Source organism: Acinonyx jubatus, chromosome A3, assembly GCF_027475565.1.
Source record: "Acinonyx jubatus isolate Ajub_Pintada_27869175 chromosome A3, VMU_Ajub_asm_v1.0, whole genome shotgun sequence".
Taxonomy (NCBI): domain Eukaryota; kingdom Metazoa; phylum Chordata; class Mammalia; order Carnivora; family Felidae; genus Acinonyx; species Acinonyx jubatus.
In genome coordinates, this window is record NC_069388.1 from 83,836,887 (window position 1) to 83,855,847 (window position 18,961).

General features: G+C 40.1%; 2 protein-coding genes across 2 annotated transcripts in view; one reads left to right on the forward strand and one right to left on the reverse strand.

The window, feature by feature from the left end:
• The first annotated feature begins 75 nt into the window (after positions 1 to 75).
• Positions 76 to 11,905, forward strand: PNO1 (partner of NOB1 homolog). The gene is made up of 7 exons (XM_015063968.3): positions 76 to 356; positions 593 to 742; positions 4,477 to 4,560; positions 4,988 to 5,048; positions 5,290 to 5,407; positions 10,707 to 10,777; positions 11,432 to 11,905. Exons 1-7 carry the CDS (start codon positions 150 to 152, stop codon positions 11,497 to 11,499), a joined length of 759 nt encoding a protein of 252 aa, XP_014919454.1. The 5' UTR covers positions 76 to 149; the 3' UTR covers positions 11,500 to 11,905.
• Positions 11,906 to 12,878: 973 nt separating this feature from the next.
• The window catches only part of PPP3R1 (protein phosphatase 3 regulatory subunit B, alpha), a 68,158-nt gene continuing 62,075 nt past the window's right edge, over positions 12,879 to 18,961 (reverse strand). Inside the window, exon 6 of the mRNA XM_027072313.2 lies at positions 12,879 to 15,004. Coding sequence (XP_026928114.1) covers positions 14,957 to 15,004 — 48 coding nt within the window. The 3' untranslated portion in view covers positions 12,879 to 14,956. The remainder of the gene's footprint in view (positions 15,005 to 18,961) is intronic.

An 18,961-nucleotide genomic window follows, 5' to 3' on the forward strand; every position in this document is an offset into this window, starting at 1 on the left:
TCCAGGGCCCCTACGTGGGACTTCTTAGGAAAGTGGGCGGAGCCCTGGGGCTGGTTGGCGGACGCTGGACCCTGCGAGGTGCGCTTGCGCATTGCAGCGGTGCTCGCGTTCTGGCCGGAAGCACATGTTGGGGCTGGAGATTCCTGGGGATGGAAACGGAGATGGAGGCGCAGAGCGCGGGGGCCGAGGACGGCTTCACCCAAGTCACCCGCAAGGGTGGCCGGCGGGCGAAGAAACGGCAGGCTGAGCAGCTGTCCGCGGCGGGGGAGGGCGGGGACGCGGCCCGCATGGACACAGAGGAAGCCCGGCCCGCGAAGAGACCCGTTTTCCCGCCCCTCGCTGGGGATGGATTCCTGGTACTAGCGGGGACCGTGGGTGAGGAACGAGGCCGGGGCCAAAGTTGGACCAAGCCGGTGGCCTCTGGGTGATGTTAAAACTGCTGGGGCTCTTCCGTAGTGGGGTTCTTAGAGAAACGACTCTCCTGAACGAAGTTTAATTCGTTCAATTAAATCTTTTTGGGGAAGAGCTGTCATTTTGCAATGCCCATCTCCATCCTTCGAGACATCTCCCGAGTTGTGTTCTTTTATTGTAGAGTGGGAAAGAAGAAACAAGGAAAATTCCGGTCCCAGCTAACAGATACACGCCATTAAAAGAAAACTGGATGAAGATATTTACTCCTGTTGTAGAACATTTGGGACTTCAGATACGCTTTAACTTGAAATCGAGGAATGTAGAGATCAGGGTAAGGAGAATGTCAACCACTTCCAAATATGTTAGGGCTTGTCTCTCCTACAGGGATGAAAAGGAGTGACTAGGCTTTCCTTAGTGGGAGTTGTTTTGTTAAACGGTCGTCATGCAGTTTTCTAAAATAGTACAGTGAGCTGGAACTTCTTGAATGTCTTTGAAGTTTGCATTCAACATATATGTTAGTTGAATTCATAAGGTGGGCCTAAGGTCAGACCAAAATACTGGCCATGCCTGTACATGTATTTTATGATGTGTTCTGTGTTGAAATGAGAGAAGGTGGAGTAAAGAGGTTGTCATAAACAGAAGTATGTAAATAAGGAACAAAAGTACATACTTGTACACACACACATATATTCACTTCATGGTGTCAGTTTGAAAATTAATATTAATTGACTTTGGTCTTCTTTTCCTGGGTGCCAGTTTCGTATTAGAATCAATAACCAAAATTAATTCTATCTTCTGTTTTGAGGGTTCTTGTACCGTCATCAGGACTGGTATAGACTCGTGTTGAGCTAGAATAATGCAGTAAAGCAGATGCACAGCTCTGAAGAGTTGGTAAAGTTTAAAATCTAGAACTTGGCGGTAGAACTCCTCTTTGTTCTCATTGTCACTTTCATGCAGGTTTTTGTAGCTTTGTGTGAGAACACCTTGTTTCCTTAAGGGTTTCCCTTGCTTCGTTGCTTTAGATCTCCTTTCACCACCCCTTCCTGTGTGCCAGTGCCCGGACCACACTGCTTTTACTATGATATCCTAGTGTCTTCAAAATCTCGGAAGGGCAAAAGCTGTTTTTTGACCTAACCTGCCTTTTAAGTAGGAATTTAAGTCCTAACTCATCTCACCATCTCTTTGAACATATTTATGTCCATACTATTGGGGGCTTTGCTCTCTGAAGAAGGCCCTCTCCTCTGTACTCTTTTTTTCCTGCCTCAATCCCAGTCATCTTTCAGAATCCAGCTCAAGAGCTTTCTCCTTTAGGATTGGCCTGTGTTGCAGTCGTCTCTTCAGAGCCTACACTCTTGCTGTGCTTGGCTGTCACATGTCCCAGCAGCATTAGTTTGGATTCCACTCACACTTGTTGGTCCTGCAGGAGGCCATAAACGTAGTGGTGCTTTAGCACGCACCACATCATATTAACCTTTAGGACAGCCCTGTGAAGTACTTAACAAATCCCCATCATTTAGATACGAGGAAACTGAGGGTCAAAGGAGTATGTTAGTTGGGGCCCCTGGGTGGCTTAGTTGGTTAAAGCATCTGACTTCAGCCCAGGTCATCATCTCAGGGCTCGTGGGTTTGACCCCTGTTAGTTCTGTGCTAATAGCACAGAGCCCGCTTCGGATCCTCTGTCTCCCTGTCTCTCTGCCCCTCCCCTACTCACACTCTCTCTCTCTCAAAAATAAACAAACATTAAAAAAAAGAGTATGTTAGTCAAAGTTCATTCACTAATAAGTGAATCTTGATGGGGGGGGGGGGCTTTCAGGACCTCCCACTCTGACCTTTTTATTTTACAAATGAGAAAACTTAAGACCTGCAGCAAGAAGGGGACTTGCCCAAGGTCACATACAGGATTGGAACTGGGGTCTGATTTTAAATGTGCCATTACACATTAAATTTGTCAACTATGTGGTCTCAACTAAATTGTGAGTCTGTGTGGGAGAATAGAAGTGACAATTTTGGAATCAGACCTGTATTGGAATTCTACCTTTTTCACATTTTAGTACTTTAGTTTTCTCAAATGTAAAGGTTTTTATATTAATACTCAAGGTTGACATGAAGGTTAGAGCTGCTGTATGTAAAGCACCTTTGCAATGCATGTCATTTTCAGTGGTAGGAATTTTATGAATAGCAGCTATTTCTGCAATTATCCAGTAAAGCCTTTGAGGAAAAGATCCCTGCTTAAATCATTTTTGGGAGTTAGTGCTTTGAGAAACATCAGTATATGATGACAGTTGAAGTCAGGAGATTAGATCAGAACTCCCAGGAAGACTGCATGCATTGAGGAAGAAGAGGACCAGCCTGGGCATTGACGGGATAGACCAGGGTCAGAGGTCCCTCAGCGTGTGGGCGTCTGGGCTGTGCCAGAGGGAATCTTGCAGTTTACCCCAGAGTGAGATCGCTCATGGAGTGTAGTCATTTGGCAGGATGGAACTACCCAGCTGTAAAGCTGGGAGCATTTTGTTTTGCAAGTTATTATTTTTTAATTTAAATTTTAGTTAACATACAGAGTAATATTGGTTTCAGGAGTAGAATTCTGTGATTCATCACTTTCATACAATACCTAGTACTCATCATAACAAGTACCCTCCTTAATGCCTATCACCTATCTATCCCATCTCCCACCCACCTCCCTCCATCAACCCTCAGGCAGCTTATTCTCTATTATTTATTAAGAGTTTCTTGTGGTTTGTTTCCTTCCCTTCTCTCCTCCCCTTCCCATATGTTCATCTGTTTTGTCTCTTAAATTCTACATATGAATGAAATCATGGTATTTTGCCTTTCCCTGATTGACTTTTCTCACTTAACATAATAGATTCTAGCTCCGTCTGCATTGTTGCAAATAGCAAGATTTCATTATTTCTGATGGCTGAGTAATGTTCCATCCCATTCATTTTATTTATTTATTTATTTTGAGAGAGGGAGCATGCGTGTGAGTGGGACAGGGGCAAAGACAGAGAAAATCCCAAGTAGGCTCCACGCTGTTAGCACAGAACCCCACATGGGGCTAGATGTCATGAACTGTGAGATCATGACTGGAGCTAAAATCAAGAGTCAGACGTTTTAACCTACTGAGCCACCCAGGCACCCCTCTTCCATTGTATATATATACCACATCTTCTTATCCACTTATCAGTCGATGAACCTTTGGGCTCTCTCCGTAGTTTGGCTATTATTGATATTGCTGCTGTAAACATTGGGGTGCATGTACACCTTCAAATATGTATTTTTGTATCCTTTGAGTAAATACCTAATAGTACACTTGCTGGATCATAAGGTAGTTCTATTTTTAGGGTTTTTTGTTTTTTTTTTTATGTTTGTTTATTTTTGAGAGAGAGAGACAGAGTGTGAGTGGGGGAGGGGCAGAGACAGAGGGAGACACAGAATCCGAAGCAGGCTCCAGGCTGTCAGCACAGAGCCCGACGCAGGGCTCGAACTCATGAACTGTGAGATCATGACCTACGCTGAAGTCGGACGCTTAACCGACTGAGCCACCCAGGCGCCCCTATTTTTAGTTTTTTGAGGAATCTCCATACTGTTCTCCAGAGTGGCTGTACCAGTTTGATTCCCACCAGGAGTGCTAGAGGGTTCCCCTTTCTCTGTATCCTCACCAACACCTGTTGTTTCTTATTGTTTATATTAGTCATTCTGACAGGTGTCAGGTTGTATCTCATCATGGTTTTGATTTGTATTTCCCTGATGATGGGTGATGTTGAGCATCTTTTCATGTATCTTGTCAGCCACGTGGATGTCTTTGAAAAAGTGTCTATTCATGTCTTCTGCCCATTTCTTAACTGGGTTGTTTGTTTCTTGGATGTTAAGTTTGATAAGTTCTTTATAGATTTTGGGTAAATTAAATGTAGTGCTGATCTATCACCAAAAACTGGGTCGTAGAGAATATATTGGGGAAGGGTGGTGGTAAAGGAAATTTTAATAATGGGGAAGGTCAGTCCTAGTGTTTTGTTGGAATATTATCTCCAATCTTAATTTGTACCTTTTTTTTTTTTTTTTTAACAGACTTGTAAAGAAACTAAGGATGTTAGTGCTCTGACAAAAGCAGCTGATTTTGTGAAAGCCTTTATTCTTGGGTTTCAGGTAGAGGTGAGTGATTTCATGACATCTGAAATAGGGGCTTAAACATAATATGAATGTTTCAATGGATTTGGGCTTTTTCGAAAAAAATTTGGGGGTTTTCTAGGTCTACAGTTGGTGAATTTTTTTTTTAATTTTTTTTAATTTTTTTTAACGTTTATTTATTTTTGAGACAGAGAGAGACAGAGCATGAACGGGGGAGGGTCAGAGAGAGAGGGAGACACAGAATCTGAAATGGGCTCCAGGCTCTGAGCTGTCAGCACAGAGCCCGACGTGGGGCTCGAACTCACGGACCGCGAGATCATGACCTGAGCCGAAGTCGGACACTCAACCGACTGAGCCACCCAGGCACCCCTACAGTTGGTGAATTTTAACTTAATAGTCATTCTCAGGTATCTAAATGAAGGGCTCCACAGCATTTATTTTTATGTTGTAGGATGCAGTTGCCCTCATTAGGTTGGATGACCTCTTCCTAGAGTCCTTTGAAATTACAGATGGTGAGTGTATGATGGTCTTTTCCTACTATTATTGTACTTTTGTATTGCTGACTTTGTATCATATGTGTCTCTTAGCTTTCTAATAGCATCATTTGACCTGTATTACTAGCAGGTTTTAAAAACAGACAATATATGTTTTGTGTCTTTTAGTAGGGAAATTTAGTTAATGATTAAACTTCATTATGGAGTGGGTGGTATACTGGAATGGCTTGCCTCCTGAGGTCTCTCTCCTCTCATTTAGTGAAGCCCCTAAAGGGAGACCACCTGTCAAGAGCAATAGGAAGAATCGCTGGCAAAGGAGGAAAAACCAAATTCACCATAGAGAATGTGACACGGACGCGGATAGTTTTGGCTGATGTGTAAGTATCTGATCTTGAGAAAATTATTGTCATAATTTATATTTGATCTTTTGCTGGTTTCAAGAAGCTATAAAGATTGTATTTTATCCATTATGTTGCCACTGAATCTTTGTCAGTATATGGTTCTGAATGAAATACATAGTTACTTTGAAAGCAGATTAAGTAGGTTGAGAAGATCTTAGAAATTTTAGCTTTTTTCTCAGCAATAAAGGAAATGTTTAGAATTACTATTAAAAGAAGTCACGTGATGCGTGAAGATTTCAGTAGAATCTTAGGGGACTCTTTAATCAGTAGGAGAGGGCAAAGAGTAGGTGTTTTGAATGCCCTTGTGACTTTCTTTTTAAAGAATTATATGTAGATACTTTGTAAATAATGTAGAATTACATGGAAAGGTCCTCCCTAAAAGGACGGAGAGTGTTGCACATTGGATGAAAAACTAGAGAGCAGCTATCTGAACGGAAAGAAGATGAGACAGGCTTAAAGTAAGGGTGCAGGAAGTCAAGCTGGGATTAGCCCTGTCGGGGGTTGATGCTGCTGCAGTGCTGGGTCGGGGTTACTGGCAGATGGCTCGCAGATTATATAATGCCATGAAGTTGGGGAACGAAGCAGTTGACTGAGAGGAGGAGGGATCTGCCTGCTGCTAAACCCAGAAATAATTTTAATTTAAAATCATACTGTCTTGCTCTAAACTCAGGGCCTCACTGTAATTTAGAATCTAAATTTTAGACTCTGTTTTACACTCGAGGGTTAATGGTAATACCACGTTGGTGGCCCTCTTACTGGAAGACAGGTGTATTGTAATTTTGATCTTTGTGACGTGAGCCTGCAGTTGGGAGTATGGAGCCATGAGGAAAGCTTTTTTTGAACTAGGAATTTTAAAATGTTTTGAAACGTATACCACATTTGAAAGTATCCTATGTAGCCCTAAAAACTTTGTTAATTTAGAAATCTAAAAATGTAACTGATTTGGTAATCAAATTATGGGTACTGTGTTGTGTTAAATTTTAAGCATATTTGTGTCACCTTAAAATGCACTATTGAACTAGCTTTTTTAACAGCTTTATTGCAGTATGATTTACATCCCTCCAAAATTACCTCTATTAGTATGCTGTTCAGTGAGTTTTGGGGCAGATCTGTAGTCCTATGATCCCACCTCATCCCAGGCAATCACTAATCTACTTTTTTTTTTTTTATTATGTTTATTTGTGAGAGAGAGTGCGTATGCCACGTTAGAGCTGGGGAGGGGTACCGATGGGGGATGGGGTGGGGAGGTGCTTACAGAGGATCCGAAGCTGGCTCAACAGAGCCTGATGAGAGCCCAATGCAGGGCTTGAACTCACAAACTGAGATCATGACCTGTGCCAAAATTTGATGCTTAACCAACTGGGCCACCTAGGAGTCCCTGATCTACTTTCTGTTGTAGTTTTGCCTTTTCTAGAAATTTCTATGAATGGAAATACACAGTATGTGGTCTTTGTTATATAGCGTCTTATAATTAGCATGCTGTTTTGAGTCTCTCCATTTTGTTGGGTGTGTCAGTAATTCCTTTTTATTGCCAAGTACTAATTATATGGATGTGTTGCATTTTGTTTATCCATTCACAGTTGGGCTGTTTTCAGTTTGGGGTTATTATGAATAGTGTTGCTATTATTGAGTAACTTTTTATGTTTTTGTATTTTTGTTACAAACCGAATTACATACTACCTGAAATCAAAGAAATGCACTATCTTGAGTTTTCAGTATAAATAGACTAATTGGAAATCCACACGTTCAACAACTTATGTTAATTATGATATAACCGTAAGGTGGACTAACATGCACCTATGTTGTTTTTGATGAGTTGTCGATAATATCGTAAAATACAGTATAACGTGAGCACGATAAACTAAAAACTATTCCAAATATATTCAGTATATTAGATGGCAAATAATGTTGCCTATATGTCCTGAGACCTGCATTCCATTCAGATCTTGCCCCGTTACTTTGGGAGCACAACTACTCACACTTCAAGTATTCTTGCTTTCTCTATTTCCTCACCTTTCTGCTCTGTCGTAAAGAATTTTTATTTTTATCAAACATACACATCTGTGAGCAAGCCCCAAATTTCTACCACCTACTTCCACTTCCCCTTCCTCAGAGGAACCAATTTCAACTCTTTTAGCTAATTTTAAACTATTTATGCCCATATTTCCAAATATCTTGTTTATATACCAGCTTGATTTTTTTTTCCAGATTCACTGTTGACTTTCTACCATGAAAGATGAAAATTTAGGTTTCTCTCATCCCTCTCCCCACCTCCACCCCCTGTACTCAAGCCTTCTCACATCCAGTTTGCTTCTCCCTCCCTATGTCCCCCATAAACTGGGGGTGCTGTAAGACTGGTGTTCAGTATTCCCTGAGTACAGAATCTCTGCTCACTGTATCATCAGCTGAACCAGGTGATATACTGTGATTCCTCTGTCCTTTACAATTCTGTTTTCACTTGATAAAATAATTCCTTACCTGTGTGCTTTCTTAATATTCAGTAAAATTCAGTTAAAAAGCTGTCTGCTGTTGTATCTCTCCTTGGTGTATCTGGATTTAGCAAACGTTTGAGAAATCTCTCCTGGATCCTTCTTTTTCAGAAGCACTGGTACCCTCTCTGCCTGGCACCCAGCTGGCATCCTGGGTTCTCCTTTCAGCTTTGCCCCTTTGCTATTTGAATCCCTTGGTGTTGGATTCTTTTTGAGTACTTGTGGGTTTTTTTTTTCTTCTTTGATACTTGTATGTATTGCAAAATGATCACAGTAAGTCTATTAACATCCGTTCATCAACACAGTTACAAATTTGTTTTTTCTTGTGTGATAATTTCTAAGATTTACTCTCAGCAGCTTTGCTTGTAGCACAGTATTATTGACTATCGCTGACATGCTCTACATTACATTCCAGGACTTATTTTATAACTGGAATTTATATGCTGTTTTGTGCTGTTTGACCCTCTTCACTCATTTCACCCACCCCCGAGTACTCCTTACTTTGGTGCTGTAGATAGTCCAGAAGCAAGCTTATTAGCATAGGAAGAACATTTTTTGAGATCTTGTTTTGAAGATGTCCTGGCTGCTGGCCAACTATACAGTTCTTTCAGAACTCTGGAGACATTGCTACATCCTGGCTCTCAGTGTTGCTGTTGAGAAGTCCAAAGACATTTTGCTATCTGATTATTTTAGCTTCCTATCTGGGAGTTGTACTATCTTCTTAATCCATTGTGTTCTGAAATTTCATAGTGATATGTGTTAGTGTGGGTCTGTTTTTATTCATCGTACTGGACCCTTTCAAATTAGAAACTCATTTTCTATAATGAAATTTTAGAAATTTCTTAGAAATTTTCTTGAATTGTTTTGGCTTTCCTTTTCTTTCCCCCACCCTATCTGGAATTCCTTTTTGTAACTCTGTCTTCTAATCCTTATGTTTAGTTTTCTTAACATCCTGCTGTTGATTCATGGGTACATGAAATGGCTTTTCTGATCTCACTGACTTGATTTTGTTTTGTTCTTGCGGTTTTCACTTTTTTCTCCCCACAGCCTCTGTTTCTGTAATGCTTTCTTCACCTTGCTGGTTGTAACTTCTACTTTTTGTGTTAGATGGTCTTCTCAGATTCTGGTGATCCTCAGTGTTTGCCATATGTGTGAGGCAGTAAAGAGCAGACTGGAAGCCCTGAGCTCACAGGGGCCTGAGGGGGTGAGGGGGTAATGCTGGTTGACTGTAGGCTTCGCTCAGGGTTACTGCCAGGCTGTTTCTTTGAGGAAGCCCTAATGTCTCTTTTAGTCTTTCTTTATTGGGCAGGGCAGGTTCCCCAGAGAAGCATTCTCCAGGCTCTTTGCTGCCAGACTTTGAAGCCTGGTTATGGAAGACAGTTGGAGGTCTCAACAATCAGTGTGCAAATATTTGCTTTGACATGCCCCTGTTTTTAACATGGTACTCCTACTTCAACTGTACCTGGTACCCCTGGTCCAGACATCATGTCTTTTACCTTTTCCAGGGAACAACCCCCACCCCCATAATTTCACCCGTCACAGTGGGTGGTTGCCTGATTCCACAGAGTAGGGAAGAAAATTGGAGGATCATCTTGAACAGACTTTCACTTTTACCCCAATTTCAGAAATGCCTGAGTCTGTCTGGGCGAGAGGGTTCCTCTTGGTGTTCCCACTGCCAATTTTGGTGTCAGTTTACTGATATTTTTTGAAAGATGGGCTCAAAAAGACAAAACTATGTTGTCCATCTTGTTTGAGTCAGTCAGCCAGGAATACTCATTAGAAGGGTCTGAATGACCCTATGAATAAAGAAACTTAGATAACCTTTATTTTTTTTAAACGTTTTATTTATTTTTGAGACAGAGAGAGACAGAGCATGAACGGGGCAGGGGCAGGGAGAGAGGGAGACACAGAATTGGAAGCAGGCTCCAGGCTCCAAGCCATCAGCCCAGAGCCCGACGCGGGCTCCAGCTCCCAGACCATGAGACCATGACCTGAGCTGAAGTCAGACACTTAACCGACTGAGCCACCCAGGCGCCCGCCCCTAAACTTAGATAACCTTTAGAAAGCTTTGCAGTTGAAACCCAAATATTTTGATTAAATACAGCGTTACTTGCATTTGTGGGTACTTAATAATCCCACCTCTGCCAGTGTGTAATCTTGGACAGGGTTTTTGTTTTTTTAATTCTTGTAAATTTACCTCATTTGTAAAATGGGAGTAAATTACCTAATAAAGCTCCTGTAAGGATTAAATGGGAACACACAGGGGCACCTGGGTGGCTCAGTCCGTTAAGCATCCAGCTTCGGCCTGGGTTATGATCTCACGGTTCGTGGGTTCAAGCCCCATGTCGGGCTCTGTGCTGACAGCTCAGGCCTGGAGCCTATCTTTGGATTCTGTGTCTCCCTCTCTCTCTGTATTCCTCCCCTGGTGTCTCTCTCCCCCCTCTCTCTCAAAAATTAAAAAAAAATTTTTTAAATGAATGGGAACACATAAAGGCATACACAGCACATAGAAGGCACTCACTTGTTAGTAACCATCGTTAACTAAGAATCTTAAATTCTTGGTTTCTTAAAAGTTTTTTTTTTTTCTGATTTTTATTGGGATATAATTTACATACCATAATATTCCCCTTCAGAGTGGTTTTTAGTGCATTTAGAGTTGTGCAGCCATCACCACCTTCTTTATTTAGAGATCTGTATCTGTCATGATTTTCCGAAGTTTCTGGATTAGGGGGCTTCATTAAGGAAATGCTTTTTGTTGCTAACTTGTCTCACATTCTCTCTTGCAGGAAAGTTCACATCCTTGGCTCTTTCCAGAACATCAAGATGGCAAGAACTGCCATATGCAACCTTATCCTGGGTAACAGCAATTTATTCCTTGGGTGTATTCTCTGGAAAGAAAAGAATAGGGAATTTAGAACTCAAACCACATTTGCCAGTCAGTGTAGGTGAAGGGTAATGTTAAAGATAGCAAGTAGAAATGGGGGTTGGCAAATGTGTACCTAAAGAAAAAAGGAGTATTTTTGCTTGGATTCTGTTTGCTGGAGAGGATACAGGGTTTGTTGGATTATATTGCTTAAATCTTTGCTACTTTCCCCTGAGGTGCAGTGAAAAGCCCTTCCAGAATAGTAGGCAACATGTTTTAGGTTTCAACAAAAAAAAGAGCTGCTGGTCACCATCAATTTAATTGACACACTTAGTCCTATTTTCAAGCTGTGCAGCAAAGTCCGTTAACTTCTGTTAAGAGTTACAGGATTGTAGTAGCTTGCTCTAGATGGGATTTTCCATCAGTGCCCAGATCTGATTGACCAGCTTCTTTCTGAAACAGACAGGTTGGTGCCTTTGACTCAGGATTTAAAATGTTTTTGGAGGATATTTGGGTATGGTTTACAGTTCTCTTATTGGTTTAAGAGCGATCCACTGGAAAATGTTCTTTTTAGAGTTGTAGACTGCTTTCCATGTAGCTTCTGTATGTGGGTATATTTGTATAGATAACGTTTATTTTCCTCTGCAGGAAATCCTCCATCAAAGGTTTATGGCAATATCCGAGCCGTGGCTAGCAGAGCAGCAGATCGGTTCTGATTTCAAATCAAGAGACTTTTTATCTTGTCTTTGGACTCTAGAGAAAAAGCCTTCTCCACATGTGGTCACAAGAAACCATGTGAAGAGTATTCCAGTCACTCTAAGCCTTCATCATTTCTGTTCTCACAGCCAGAAGCATAAACAGAAAGGAAAGGTTTGGTAATACAGCAACTTTGAGGATAATTTCCATATCTGAATTTGGCACACTATGCTTACACATTAACTATAATTTATTACTTCATTTTCAATAAAAGATTTGCATTGTTTATGATTCTTCTAGGAGGGAAACTTCTGGTTTAAACAGTACTGTATGAACTTATCAACTTATTTATAAATTTATAACTTTTTATAAATTTATAAACATTTCTTGTCTATGGAGTGTAATTAAAAAAATCATCGCACAAAACCGCTCTGAATCATGACCCTTAATACTGGGTAGTATGTGGGTTTTTTAGAATCATAGAAGCAGCAGTTCAAAGATAACTGTAGTGAACAAAGGCAGGCTAGCTAGTCTTTGTACCTATTTTGTAGTTTATAAAATTAAAAACATCACAAAGTTGATGGTGAAGAAAGAACTTTATTTTTCAAATAATAAACACTTAAAGTAGCCAGACCAGTGTTTGGGCATATTTCTTCTAAGTAGTGAAGGTGAAAAATGGTAAAAGAACGTTTTTACCAAGACTATGATGTTCTGCAAATGCAAGAGGTTGTTTTAACTAATGCCTGCCTGTTTAATCCTTCATTAAGTATTTAATGAGCTAACACTAAGAGGTAGATGGAATTCTAGACAAGTGAGGCTGTCAGTGAACAATGGACAGAAATAGAAATGAATGCCCTTGTGGAGTTTTCGTTTTATTTCAGTAACCAGGGAAGACAGATGTACAAAATACCCAAGTAAGTTCTGTCATCAGAGGGTAAATGCAACGGAAGAGGGGGGAAAAAAAAGGCGGGGGTGGGGGTAAAGGAGACACGGGTGTAGTATGTTTACATGGGATGGCCAGGAACATCGTTGGGAGCCAGGACATATTTGAACAGACTTGGAGGCATTAGCTGTGCAGGATCTGGCAGGGGAGACCATACAAAGGCCCACAGCAGAAGTAAGCCCAAAGATCCAGGAACCACAGGAGGCGAAGGCAGCTGGAAGCAGAAGAAGGGTAAGTACTAAAGGCATAATGAGGAAAGGCTTTGTAGGTCCTTGTAATGACTTGTGTTTTTAACCAGTGATAAAGCAGATTTATCTTATGGCCTATAGTCAAATACCAAACATCAATTTACCATTTTTTTTTAATCAAAAGAATGAAAAAAAAGACTACCTAATGGACAAAACACTACCTAATGGCTGTGGGAGCCCAACAAAGATGACTGTGAGTACACTCAAGCAAGTTTCAAATATTTTATTTTCTTATTCATACAGTATGAAGTTTTCTAAAGATCCCACAACATGACGTTTCATGCAGAAGAAAAAACTAAACATTCAACATAAACCCCTCCCCCACCCCCACTAAAAAAGAAAAAGAAAAAAAAAAAAAAAACCCTCATTCCCCAGTAAGGAAATAATGTTTGCACTATTTTTCTGTAACGCCAGCCAAGATATGCACAAGCAAGAGAAATAGAAAGCATTTGCTAAAATATTTGTAACAAATACTTATGTACAAAAAATTCACAAAAGACTAGTTCCCCCTTGAAGCAGAGCACATGGCAGTTGACACTGGAACAGATCAAACCACTGGCTGGGATTATAAGCCACGTACTGATCCAGAGGAAGAAAGTTACATGTAGTGGAGATTCTCAGTTTGAACATTAACATTTCCAAAGTTTGGCAACATTATCTTTTAAAATTATGCAAATTATGTAAACAAGAGGTACATTTTAAATTGATCTACATGCAAAACTCCATGTCATGCAAAGACACCAAGCACCGGGATTTTTCTCTCACAGACAGAGCCCATGATGTGCAGCACTCAGTTGAAGGAACAGCGATGGCAGGCAGGCATGCCCAATTTAAGATTCATTTACTTTGATTCAACCTGCCCTTTTCCACTCATGATTATGAAACTGGTTTTCTAGAAAAACTACATAGGGGAAGACTACTTTCCTAGAAAGCTAACCAAAATGTTCTCTTCCAGCCAATAGTACCTTTGCAGAAAAGGGAAGGGATAATATCAAGTGGTGGAACATGATACACTACTTTTATATCACACGTTTCTTCAGTTATCATCCATTACAAATATGGGCAAATCAAGAAAGAAAACCACCATGCACTCTCTATGCCTTGTGGTAAAGAAACAGGAGAGGTATAAATTTTGATACAATTTTGCTCTTCTGTGGCATACAGAGATAAAAAGACTTCTTCTATTTAAATCACCAATCTGTGTGGGTGTTTAGATATGTACATGCACATTAAATATCACCAATTTTCCAGATTAGCTGCAAGTTTTCTGAAACGGAAAAGAAATTTACGGTTCAAACAGAAGTTTAATGACAAACTGTTTACTCATGTAATGAAACAAATGAATGGATATCGTAAGTAGTCCATGATTACTTCAGGTATTCTTCATTGAGTAATGTCTTAAGATAAATCGTGATTGCCTCAGATAGCTTCCGGCCTTTACACAACTGGTAACTTACATTTAACTCAGGGACATTTAAGAAAGGAAAATGGCTCCTCGTTCAGAAGTAACAACGAAGCAGCCGTGAGCTTGGTGCGGTTCCTGCCGGAACACAAGGAGGAGCTCTTGGCGGCAGCACTGCACTGTACTTTCTCCTCAGGCAGAGATGCAGTAGAGCTGCTCAGCAACGAGACCTAGTCCCTGGAAATCTATTCATAGGTATAAAGAAAATTACAGACTCCTCTGTTACAAAAATGTAATTAAGGTAAGTAATAGGACGTTAACAAATGCTTTGTCAATCTCTCAAAGGAGAAAGCACAGGAAAAGGAAAATAGCTGGCCTAACACCCGGCTCAAATTGTACAACTTTCTATCTATATATAAAACTGTGTGAAATAAAAGTAAGGATGTTTTATGTTCTGCTTGGCACTTTTGTACTCTATCATTTTGCTTCTGAATCAAGTATATTAAATTAAAGCCAACCTACACATATAGAAAGCTACATATATCTATATATAAATATTTACATATGTATATATAGATACTTTCTTGTTATAAAAGATGAAGAAAAATAAATTAAAAAGCCAACCCCTTCCCTTTCTTCACCACATTGATATGCTCTTTTCATGTTGCTGTCCTTCAGACTTTAAAGTGCTACACTGAGTTATTGAGAGAATAAGAGTTCAATAACACTTAGTTGGCTTCATGAGGCTCGTGTTGGAAAATGTGGCTTCACAGAGAAAAATACTTCCATTTAAATACACAGAGAGCATTGCTGGACGTCTTGAGCAGATCTTCAGAGATGGAGAAGAAAGCAAAAGTGTTGGGTGGTACTCTTTAGAAAAAGAGTCACACATCTACCACCATCTTTTTGTGGATATCTAGGCCACCTACAACCTGCAACAGATAGGAACAAATCAAGCTTAACCACGTTTGAAAATTCCTTGTTACTAGTCTGACCACCTTAACCAAATTACAATTTAAGGGGCTCCTGGGTGGCTCACTCAGTTGAGTGTCCGACTTCGGCTCAGGTCATGATCTCACAGCTCATGAGTTCGAGCCCCGCGTCAAGCTCTGGTGCTGACAGCTCAGAGTCTGGAGCCTGCTTCGGATTCTGCCTCCCTCTCTCTCCACCCCTCCCCCACTCATACTCTCTCTCAAAAATAAACATTAAAAAAAAAAACCCTACAATTTAAAAAACAATACTACTTTAACCATTTTCAGAAGCTGGCTTTTGAGGTTTGGGTTTTTTAAAACCTGTATTGCCTCTAGGTAAGGGCTTTCTCTCAGGATAACAGGCATTTTCTTGTGTTCTAGGACAATGGTTGGCAAAGTTAAAAGGCCAGATAAGAAGTGTTATAGGCTTTGTAGGCCACATATAATTTCTCTTGGCATTTTCCTCTCCCACATTTTTTTTTTTTTTTTTACAAATGTAAAAAACTGTTCTAAGCTCAAAGACCTACAAAACAGGCCACGGGAAGGATTTGACCCATTTTGATTTGCTAACCCCTACACTAAGGTAGTTTAATATTAAATAATAACCAGATGTTAGCATAAAAATTATCCTCAAAACCCAACCTGTCAGTCCATTCTAGAAGGCATTATAAAAATACCAAATAAAAACTTCTGCACATTTTCTCATGGGCTTCATTCAATACATGCAGAATTGTTACAGAAATCTCAGTGAATAAATGACATGGTAATCTAAAAGTGTAATTACCTGTATTATTAAATATAACCTACATAAGGAAAATACGTAAGTCATAAATGTTCATAGCTTGAATTTTCCCAGTGTAAACACCCAAGTAGCTAAGCACCCAGATCATTTTCAGCAGTCTTCTGCGGCCCCCTTCTAGCACTAGCCATCTCCTTCCTCCTGCCCTACCCGCCCCCCCCCACACACACCCACCCACCCACTACTGTGACTTTAACAACATGGATTAGTTTGGTTTGTTTTTGTACATTTTAAAATGAAATTTTCATGTCTGGCTTGTTTCACCCGACAGGTTTTTGAGATTAATCCATGTTGTTGTGTATAACTGCATCTGTATTATTTTTAAATTTAATCCAAAATTTTTATTTCAAAAATAAAGCTTGAATAGCCAATTAGCTCTACAATTTCTATGAAAACAGCGGTTTGCTACCCTGCCTTCGTTCTCGGTTTTCTTTTACACAGAGATAATCATTTAGGATTTTCAGGTAATATTCAGTATTTCCCCACAGGTCTGCAAATAACATTCCTGCATTGCCATCTCTTGGATACTCACCACCACGCACCACCCCCCCCCAACACACACACAATCTATTCCTCATGTTTTCCAGACTCAGATTATTTCACCCTCTCCAATCTCCCACTACAGTGGAGGAGTCTGAACAGAGTAGGGAGATCTAATGTTCTGAATGCTTTTTAAACAGACTTCAAGCAACTTTTTAGTCTTGCCTTTATCCCCATTTTCACTTAATTTTTTTTTACATTTATTTATTTTTGAGAGACAGCACAGGTGGGGGAGGGGCAGAGAAAGAATGAGACACAGAATCAGAATCAGGCTCTAAACTGTCAGCACAGCCTGATGCAGGGCTCAAACTCACCACCCATGAGATCATGACCTGAGCCAAAGTCAGAGGGCCAACCAACTGAGCCACCCCTCCACTTTCACTTATCTTATGCTACCAATTTCTGAGCCTTTCAGGGATTCTGCATTATATACCAAGTTGCCGCTCAGCTTTACAAGCTGATAGCTCAGAATTCATTTTTTCTCCTATTAAGTCAGTTTACAGAGTTTTAAATTGTCTAGTTGCTATATTCTCTTTGTCCTGTGGGTTCAAAACCTTTACTTTTTAATCCGTTTAATTTCACTGGAGTTTGGAGAGGAAAGCAAAAATAAATAATCTGACTCTTGAACAACAACAGGGGTTGGAGTTATCAACCCCGCTATGCAGTAAAAAAGTCACATATAACTTTTGGCTCTCCCAAAATTTAACTAATAGCCCACTGTTAACCAGAAGCCTCATGAATAACAATTAACACTATTTTGTGTATGCATTACATACTACATTCTTACAATAAAGCTAGAAAAAAAAGAAAACATTAACACAAAAAAACATGTGCAGTACTTCACTGAAAAGAAAAAATAGCATATAAGTGGACATGTGCAGTTCAAACCCATGTTTTTCAAGGGTCAGCTGTACAAGCATTCAGTTCAACCTGCCAACTTTAACACTGTCATCAATTGTTTCTATTTTCTTTGTATGTTTAAGTATTCTGAAATTTTTAAAGGAGGGAGACAAGCATGTGATCTTTTAAAGTAACTTCCCATCTCTTTACTGCTATAGCTTGAGAAATCAGAATAAAAAGGACTCAATGAAGCCAAAGTTATGGACTTGATCAATGTTCAGAGAAGTTGGGTTTAAAGCACAGTTTTTCTCCATCCCCAAACTACACTCCTCAAAAATACAAAAGCAATTTATCAAATACTGGAAATAAAGCACAGCTTACGTCTTCAGCGTAAACAGCATCATACACATTTTAATTTTCTTCCAATGACTAACAATTTATGTGTAATTTTAACTTACATTTTTATATTTACTAAATGGAATCTTCATCTATATACATCTCACATCACTGTAGGAAAGAGTTTTCCATTTTTGCTTTTGTTCCCTCAATGCTCAGGATTTTTTTTTTTTTAATGTTTATTTATTTTGAAAGAGTGCAGGTGTGAACAGAGGACGGGCAGAGAGAGAGGGAGAAAGAATCCCAAGCAGACTCTGTGCTGCTGGAGCCACGCAGAACCCAGCGCAGGGCTCCATCTCATGAACTGTGAGATCATGACATGAGCTGAAATCAGGAGTCAGATGCTCAACTGACTGAGCCACCCAGGCACCCCTGAATTTCTTTTCTTTCCTTCTTTTGAAAACTGGCTACCCATGCTGACATGACCAGCCTGGTCCCACGGCACAATCTGACCACACTCCACACCAGTCTTTCCGTGATCTTTGGTAAAGAAGAAACAGAGGAGTAACATAAACCCTCCCAGCAGTACTACCAGGCAACAAAGTCTCCAATCTCAAGCCTAACCCTCTTCCAAAAAGACCCAGTCTGTTCTTTCAATTTTAGAGCATCACCCTACCTTTTGAAACAGCATGCACACAGTATTCCCTTGAGAGCAAGGAAGCTACTTAAAGGATAATGTGAACTTCTACTTCAATGCCACAGTAACAACTTTAGTCCTTACATGACACACAAGCAGTCATTAGTTTTTCCTTGTATGGTCTAAATAAAAAATGAAAAGGGAGGAAGGAAATCTTGCCACAGTAGCATCCAATCGTAACTGAAAAACTTTAAAACTTTTTTCTTTGTTATCTTCGCCTCTCCTCCGGATTCTCTGGTCTTTCTAGCTTGCAGTTAAAACTCCTTATTATATGAATCAAAAGGCTAGTATCTTTGCTTTGGCAAAGTAGAGAAAGAAGCTGAGCGGCTGTGTTCCTGTTTGGAAGCACTGAGTGGTGGCAAATCCATCAGTAGCTTGGGAGAGGGGACAGGGGAGGAATCACCATTTACACTGCCTAGCTGATGAGTCTAACATGCACAGGCACTCCACTTCTGTTGTCCTCATGAAGCCAAACTTCTGGATTCCTAGCTGAAACTGCATCAATACCTACCTTCCACAAGTGTTTTCAAACATATTTATTTTTAAATGAACCTTAAGAATATGCCCTGTTTGTAATGTGGGGAACTACCAACAATAAGTAAAAGTTACTAGTATAAGTAAAATGGTACTAGCATTAGGGTGTATTACCAGATAATCACTGGGAACAGGAATTCTTGAGAATAATAATGGTTAGTTATTAACAGTT

What these genes read in the sequence shown, in the direction of transcription:
- PNO1 (XM_015063968.3), top strand. Translation starts at nt 150, where the DNA reads ATGGAAACGGAGATGGAGGCGCAGAGCGCGGGGGCCGAGGACGGCTTC. An exon ending in TCGCTGGGGATGGATTCCTG is followed by an intron (nt 357 to 592) that starts GTACTAGCGGGG and finishes CTTTTATTGTAG; the next exon opens with AGTGGGAAAGAAGAAACAAG. An exon ending in GTCCTTTGAAATTACAGATG is followed by an intron (nt 5,049 to 5,289) that starts GTGAGTGTATGA and finishes CCTCTCATTTAG; the next exon opens with TGAAGCCCCTAAAGGGAGAC.